The 8,029-nt window shown below is 55.9% G+C and overlaps 1 protein-coding gene across 1 annotated transcript; it reads right to left on the bottom strand.

Annotated features, from left to right (window-relative positions):
• Positions 1-4,936: 4,936 nt before the first annotated feature.
• RHOB (ras homolog family member B) lies at positions 4,937-5,600 on the bottom strand. The gene has a single exon (XM_027855604.1). The coding sequence runs from the start codon at positions 5,569-5,571 to the stop codon at positions 4,981-4,983; it is 591 nt and encodes a 196-aa protein (XP_027711405.1). The 5' UTR covers positions 5,572-5,600; the 3' UTR covers positions 4,937-4,980.
• Between the last annotated feature and the right edge of the window lie 2,429 nt (positions 5,601-8,029).

Below are 8,029 nucleotides of genomic sequence, written 5' to 3'. Positions count from 1 at the left end.
GAAGCAGAGGGACAAGTTCCTGTGTCTCAGTTTCCCTTTATGTAAAATGAGGCACTTAGGTTCCAAGACCTCTTTCAACTCCAGATCTGTGATCTCTGATCTGCTGCCCTCTACTTTCAAGGCGGTTATATGGGAGGGAGGGGGGTATCAGACACTCATTAATATCCCCAGGAGCCATGCCAAGAATTTTGTGTAACTGACAATTTAGGCCTACATTTTAAAAAGTACCTAACAGTATTGAAAAACCTCATCAAAATGAACCTATTTGAAAGAACACTTTTCCTTCCTTACTCTCTCCCTCCATCTTTGGGCTCCCTCCTGATGACAGCTTCCATGGCTCCCCGGGCTCAGACCGTTCCCTCACCTCATCATCTCTGCCCGAGGTGGGAGCGTGTTTCATCTGGAGTCTTCTGGAATCTTGTTTTGTTATCATGTTGATCAGAGTTCTTAACTCAAGTAATTAAAAGGTGTTTGTCTTTAAAACATTGTTTTCCTTGTATAAATTGCTCTGAATCACATTCATTTCCCACTGCATCAGTTCAGAGTCTTTCCAGGTTTCTCTGAAACCTTCCCCTTCGTCATTTCTTACCATATAGGATTTCATCCCATTCACAGATCATCAGCTTTTCAGCTGCCCTCCAAGAGGGCGGTACTTCCTTAGTTTCCGTTTCTCGGCCATAACAGAAAGAACTGCTAGAAATATTTTTGTACACATGGGTCCTTTTCCTCTGTCTTTGATCTTTTTGGGGAAGAGATCTGTAGTGGTATCGATGGGTCAAAGTGGAGACACAATAGCTTTTTGGGAGGTTCCACATTACTTCACAAATCCCCCCTCCCCCCCCCATTCTTTCCCAGGTATCACCCCTGCACTGGCTCCAGTCTTCCTCTCATCCCCATCTTGACACCCTGATAAACCAGTTCAACCCTAGCCTTTCCTTTTCTCTCTAGTTCCTTGACCCCTAATTCCTATCTACGGTTTGTCCAGCCACCTCTTTCCTCTACCCTCTCAGCTGAGAACCTGGTCTCATATTTCACTGAAAAAATAGAGACCATTCTTGGAGGTTTCATCTTTTCCCTTCCTTCTTCCTCCCACATCATTCAATGCCTTCTGCCCTCTCTCTTTCCTTCACGATCTCACATGAAAAGGTGGCCCTTCTCCCCACCAAGGCTAACCCTTCTACCTGCACAGCCCATCCCAGGCCATCCTGACTCCCCTATCATGCCCACTCATCACTGACCTTCAACCTCACCTGTCTCTTGGCTGCATCTCTACTGCCAATGCACATGCCCATGTCTGCCCAAGCCTCAAAAATCTCTCACTTGATTCATCTATCCAACTAGCAATTGTCATACATCTCTCCTCCCTTTTGTGGCTAAATTTCTTGAGAGATGCCCCTACTTCCTCTCCTCTCACTCTCCTCTTACCCCCTCCCCATCTGGCCTCCAACCTCATCATTCCTTCCCCTGAAATGACTCCCTCAAAACTTGTCAGTGACCTCTTCATTGCCAAATCCAATGACTTTTCTCCATTCTCACCCAAACTTCATTTCTCCACAGCCATGGGCAGCCATTGACGGCCGTCCTCGCCACTTGGAGTTTTCGTGGCATCTCTCCTGGCTCTCTTTCTACCCGTTTGCTAAGTCCTTCTCAGGCTCCTTTGCTGGACCTCCATCCAGGCTGCGCACACTAATCGTGGGGGTCCCCAACCCTGTCCTGAGCCTTCTCTTCTCCCTCTATTTCACCCGGTGACCTCAGCAGCTCTCATGGATTCAATGATCATCTCAATGCAGATGATTCAGATTTATCTAGCCCCAACATCTCTTCTGACTTCCACTCTCACACCTCCAGAGGATTATTGGACAATGAGGTGTCCTGTAAACGACAAACTCAATATGTCCAAAATGGAATTCATTATCTCACCCCCTGCCGCCAACCTTCCCCTCCTTCCAACATCCCTATTACTGTAGAGGCCACCACCATCCTTCCAGGCTCCCAGGCTAGTGTCATCCTCACTCCCTCACTTTCACCCCCCCCCCACATTTCCCCCATGTTGCCAAGGCTCATCACATCTCTCCTATACACCCCCTGCTCTCCTCTGATACCGCCAGCACTGGCAGAGGCTGCTGGGTGGTTTCCTTTTCTCAAGACAGCGATCTCCCCAGGCCACTCTGTCCTTCAGTCAACTGCCAAAATGATCATCCCACTTAAGTTCAGGTGGGATCTAGTCCCACCCTTCACTGAAATCAGCTCTGGGGACTTCCTACTACTTCTGCACCAAATATGCCTGGAATACTCTCCCTCCTCCTGGCTTCCCCAGCTCCCTTCCTCCCAATTTCAGCTCAAATCCTTCCTTCTGCAAGAAGCCACCCACACACCGTTTACTGTCTCCCATCCCCACATCTTGTCTGGACATTGTTTGCATGCTGTCCCTATTAGAATATGAGCTCCCTGAAGGTGGGGACCATTGCGGAGGGGGGGGGGGGTTGGCTTTCTTTGCTTCCTCATCACTTAGACCAGCAGTGGCTGGCACTCGGTGCTTAATAAATGCACGCTGACTTAAGGGGGTCACAAGACTGTGTAATTGTCATCACAATTGGGAGCAGCTGATGGAGAGCGGGGCCTCTTGTCACCAGAGCTCTCTGGGCCAAAGCTCTGGGAGTTAATCATTTGGGTTACAACCCCACCACACAGTGCTCAGAATCTGGGGTGAGACCCTGGGCCCTCTAGCCTCCTAGAAACCTCTACTACATCCCTGACAGCTAGCTGCCCCTGCCCCCCCCCCCCAAATCCTCTGCTGGAATGATAGCAAACTCCCAACCAAGCTGCTCCTTGGCCCTGCCCAAGAAGCTAAGCAGAGTAATATGCCAGCTTGAATGAATACCTGAAGGTTACTCACCTGAGCCCAGGTCTCCTCCAGGCCCAGCTTCCTTTAACCCTCTATGGCATGAACCCTCCCAGCTCCATCCTAGCATTACCCTCTTATGTGGATGTGCTCCAACTTGCCAAGGCTTAGAACTGACCAGGGCAAAGGTCTCCCAGGGCCCTCCCATCACCTCCTGTTTTCTCCCCTCCTGGAACAAGACCAATTAGAACTAATTAAATACAATGTTCTTAGCAGGAACCCCACCCTGCCAGGTAAGCAGCCAAGCACAAGGCCCAGATGTGGAAGTTAGATCTCCCTTCAAACCCTGGCTGTGCTCTTATTGCCCGTGGTTACAATTACTCAGACCCTGCCGCTGGACAGAGATGCTCCTGCCTAGTCACCCCCCAGGCCTCCAATGCTTTCCCCTCCTGGCTTCTCTTAAGACCTAGTCACCTTCTCCAGGAAGCCTTTCCTGACCCCCCTTAATTCTAGGAGCAAGGATTTCCCCTTCACCTTGTTTGGACAGATACTTGTTTGCAAGAGCATTAAGCCACGAGCTCCTGGAGAGAGGGGACTGTCTTTTCCTCCCCTAGAATTTGGCAACAATACCTGGCGGAGTGGGCCCTTAATACAGGCCTATGACTGACCCACTCCTTTCTCAGTTTCCTGATCCGAAGAGGGCTGGAGGAGACCCCTCTGAGATCCTTTCTGGCCTAGCCTACCTAGCTCAGAGGCCCTTCCAGCTAAGAAAGCTAAGCCTCACCTTCACCCCGGAGTCCCTTGCCCCCAATCCTCTGGGACATTTCTGTGGGCTAGTAAACCACCAGACACCTTGTGAAATCGCTGAAATCTTTTAATGTTTGACAAAAAAACCTTTGTGCACAAGCTTCAGAGCATATCATGTAAACACCTTTATGGAAGTGATGATCACTTTGTCAACGGTCAGTTTATTTAAAAAATAAAAATAAAAACCCAGACACTGGTCAAAGTACCGCTGGGGGGGGGTGGGGGGAAGGGAGGGGGGGATGCAAGGACCACAAAAGAGAGCAGCTCAATCTCTAGACAGAGACGCCTGCACAGTCCCGAAGGCCAGTCTCCCAGACTGCCTGGCGAAATTGTTTAAATAGACCCCAAACTGTTCACTGCCCTTTATCAAAACAGGCCCGCTGGGCACAAAGGCAACCCCTCCCCCTCCCCCCTCGAAATCAGTGCTGCCTGGCATTTCTCAAGTCAAAAACAATATTACAGTGGTTTCTTCTCCTGGATTTTTTAAAGTGGCATCCTTTAAAAAAAACCAAACCGTAGACGAGGTGACAACACCCTGGAGCGGGCAGGCGGATGGCCCGGGCCACAGCTCTGGCCTTTGTGCAACGGTGGCTCGGCTTGAATCTTGGGGAAAAAAAAAATAACACAACCCAGACTTGTCCCTCCAATTTACACGAAGCCCTCGGAGCCAGAACACGTTTTGGGGAGGGGGGGGCTTAGGCGGGACAGGCACCAGGTTCACTTCGATGAGCTTCCTCCCCCCACCCCGCCCCGCCCCTGGCGTCCGGGAGCCCCGGGCCGGGCCACAATCTTCCTGGGCTGTAAGTCAGTCCCAGCCCGCCACCGGGCACGGGCAGCACGACCAGGGGAGGTCCCAAACTGCTGCTTCCCCGCCCTTTCCCTCCCCTCCCCCTTAAATAAGAGCAGGCCTTTCACAGATCCTACTGCCAAAAAAAATAAAATTATATTTATCACTATGTAACAGTGCCCACCCCCGCCCCATCCCCCCACCCGCATTTGAGACACACCCCCAAGGAACAGCCAGGCCCAACATCGAGGGGGGCGGGCGGAGAGCTTGGGAAGAAAGGAGGGAGGAACGCCGAGCTCAGCAGCCGGGCGGGGGCGGTGCCCACTCACCGCCGCCCCGAGCTCAGGGCAGAGAGCGGCGGGGACGGAGGGGAGGCTTTCTCCGTCCACGATCGGGGCCCGGGCGCCCCTGCCCCCACCCCCCAGTCTCTCCAGGGCGGCGCTAGGTCCCAGGAGCCCGCCCAGCCTCCGGCGGCGGCGGCGGCGGCAGCGCCAACGCGCCGACAGCCAGCCCCCGGGCCTTTGTCCGGCCGCGCCGTCGGGGCTCAGAGCACCTTGCAGCAGTTGACGCAGCCCGTCTGCGAGCCGTAGCGCTTCTGCAGCGCGGCGCGAGTGGCCGTCTCGAAGACCTCGCGCACGCCCTCCTTGGTCTTGGCCGAGCACTCGAGGTAGTCGTAGGCCTGGATGCGCACGGCCATGGCGCGGCCGTCCTCGGTGCGCACCGGCTCCTGCTTCATGCGCGCCAGCTCGTTGCGCACGTGCTCGTCGTTGCGGAGGTCCTTCTTGTTGGCCACCAGGATGATGGGCACGTTGGGGCAGAAGTGCTTCACCTCGGGCACCCACTTCTCGGGGATGTTCTCCAGCGAGTCCGGGCTGTCCACCGAGAAGCACATGAGGATCACGTCCGTGTCCGGGTAGGAGAGCGGCCGCAGCCGGTCGTAGTCCTCCTGGCCGGCCGTGTCCCAGAGCGCCAGCTCCACCTGCTTGCCGTCCACCTCGATGTCGGCCACGTAGTTCTCGAACACCGTGGGCACGTACACCTCCGGGAACTCGTCCTTGCTGAACACGATCAGCAGGCACGTCTTGCCGCACGCGCCGTCGCCCACCACCACCAGCTTCTTGCGGATGGCCGCCATGGCGAGGCCGGCCGGCGGCGGCGGCGGCGGCCGCGGGGACACCTGGGGGGACGCGGCCGAGGACGAGGAGCCCCCGGGCCCCGACGGCGCAGACGCCGCCGCCGCCTGTGCAGAGCCGGGCGCGGCTGTTTGGCCGGCCTTCGGGGAGCGCACCGTGGCCACCGGGGGCCTGGGCCGGGCCGGTGCTGCTGCTGCTGGCCTCTTCCTCTCTCCTCCGCGGCCGCCCCCACGCCTTGGGGGCTCCTCTCGGGCCGGTTGCGGGGTGCGGGTGCTCTCGGGGGTGGCCCTGCCTCCGGCTTTCTCTCCCTCCCTCCGGCCGCCCGCTAGCCTCCTCCCTCGTCTGTCCCGGCTGCCGCTGCTGCTGCTGCTGCTGCTGCAGCCTGCGCCCCGGCGCCCGCTATTTAAAGGGCTCGGCCACTTTCTTAATATAGCCGGCCAATGGGAAGCGGGAGGGCTGAGCTCATCGCTGGGCGGGCGCTCCCTGATTGGCCGGCGGTGGTGGCAGGCCGGCGGGCGGGGCCCGGGGGCTGACGGAGGGAAGAGGGAGGGAAGGAGGGAGGGACGAGGCGGGGCTGGCGGAGAGCGAGGGGGAGGAGGAAGAGAAGGAGGTGGAGGCAGCGGGGACGTCGAGCTGCCGCCGCCGCCGCCGCCGCCGCCGCCGCCGCTGCAGCCTCTGATCCCGAGGTCCAGCCTCGCCGGGCCGGACTGGGGGAGTAGGAAGCGCGTCCCCTCAACCCCCGCAAACACACACACACGCACGCACTCGCATGTGCATGTACAAGCGACAAGGATTCCTTGCCTACATATGCCACGCACCTGGCTGGGAGCTGGGGGACGCAAAGACAAAACAAAACGGCCCCTGCCCTCAAGGAGCTTTCGTTCTATTGGGGGAACTACTGGTGCCTAGAAAAAAGACGCAAAATGCACGCAGAGTAATTTCTGGTGGGGGGCTGGGCAGAGGCGTGGGGGTGGGAGGTCAGGAGAGAGGCCCCCTCAGAGGTGGCAGATACGAGCTTTGAAGAAAGCTCGACCTTCTCCGAGGTGGAGGTAAAGCAGGAGATAGGCTGCCTGGGGATTGCAAGCAGGGCAGTGGCTGGATCTTGGAATGTGGGGAGAGGAATCTTGTGTAAGGAGGTGTGCGGCGCGGGCCCGGGGGGCCGGGGGGGGGGGGAGGTTTGGCGCGCTGCAAAGGTGGGAGGCAGCCAGGTTGTGAAGAGGTTGAAATGCCCGCCAAGGGAATCTGTATTTGCTCCCCAAATATTGAATCGGGCCGTGACATGATCAGAACTGTGCTTTAGACAAATTTCTTTGGCAGCTGTGTGGAGGCTGCGCTGCAGGGGATGGCCTAGAGAAGGAGTGAGACCCGAGGTCGGCAGACCAGCTATTTGCTAGGCCAGACGTGAGGCATCCGAAGAGGGTGGAGGCCCCCCTGGGAGAAGAAAAGGGAACAGATGTAGGGAGTGGGGTGGAATCCTCAACCGTGACAACTGATCAATACAGCTGGGAATGAAAATGGGAATGAGACCCCTTGACGCCCTTCAAATGCCCCCTCCTTCAGACTCCCTTTGCCAACTCCCGCAGAGAATCCATCACCTTGTATGTATTCTGGTGTTCTGTATTCGTTTTCGGAGAAGGCGCAGGGAGGAAACCTAGCTTAGGGACTGGAGAGCAGATCTTGGCGTCTGCAAGAACCAGGTTCAGGTCTGGCTTCTGGCGCATCCTTCATTCACTCTCGCTGGGGCTCCTCACAGCCCGGAAGTCACAGGTGTGCTCAAACAAAATCAGCCTTTAGTGTTTTACCTGTGAAAACTTTGTTTCCCTCCAGTAGAAAGTAACAAGTGAAACACTCTCGTTTTTGTTTCGGTGCCTGGCCCAGTGAATGCCTGGCTCCTAAACCCTTAATTAGTGTTTAGTAATTAACTAATTAAAGCCAAAGAAACCCAATCCCCCTTCCCAGGAACAGGGAATTTCCAATACTCCAAGGCTGTTGTTAGTTTATCCCTTCTCAGCCCCTCCACAGCCCCCAACCTTCTCCTCTCTAGACTAAGCTCCTTCAACTTCACCTCTGTAACCTGGACTCATGACCCTTCCCGGTCTTGGTTGGCCTTCTCTGGACACATTCATGGGGCTCTCATCTGAGCCTCCTCCTCTTGGTGGGGTCCGAACAAGTTAGAGGAGAGTTGGAGGGCCACCTCTCTACGCCCAGACCAGTCTCTCTCAGCGAAGCCCAAGTTGGCATGAGGTTTTTGTTGGCTATAGCACCGAAGAAATGATTCCTGGTTAGGTTTGTGACCCTTTTGGCCTCCCCCCCCCCCCCCCACAGGTGAACACCAGCAGTTATGAAGGCCAGGCTGACGCAGAGCTAGAGAAGGGAAGATAAAAATTAAATAATCCCTGCCCTCAAGGAGTTTCTATTCTGCAGAGAGGAGGACAATCAAGCTATTGGGGAGAGGGGAGC

Source organism: Vombatus ursinus, unplaced genomic scaffold (assembly GCF_900497805.2).
Source record: "Vombatus ursinus unplaced genomic scaffold, bare-nosed wombat genome assembly UNPS02010980.1, whole genome shotgun sequence".
Classification (NCBI taxonomy): domain Eukaryota; kingdom Metazoa; phylum Chordata; class Mammalia; order Diprotodontia; family Vombatidae; genus Vombatus; species Vombatus ursinus.
Note: the sequence above shows the minus strand (reverse complement) of the source record. Positions and strands in the feature narration are given on the sequence as shown.

What these genes read in the sequence shown, in the direction of transcription:
- RHOB (XM_027855604.1), bottom strand. Translation starts at nt 5,571, where the DNA reads ATGGCGGCCATCCGCAAGAAGCTGGTGGTGGTGGGCGACGGCGCGTGC.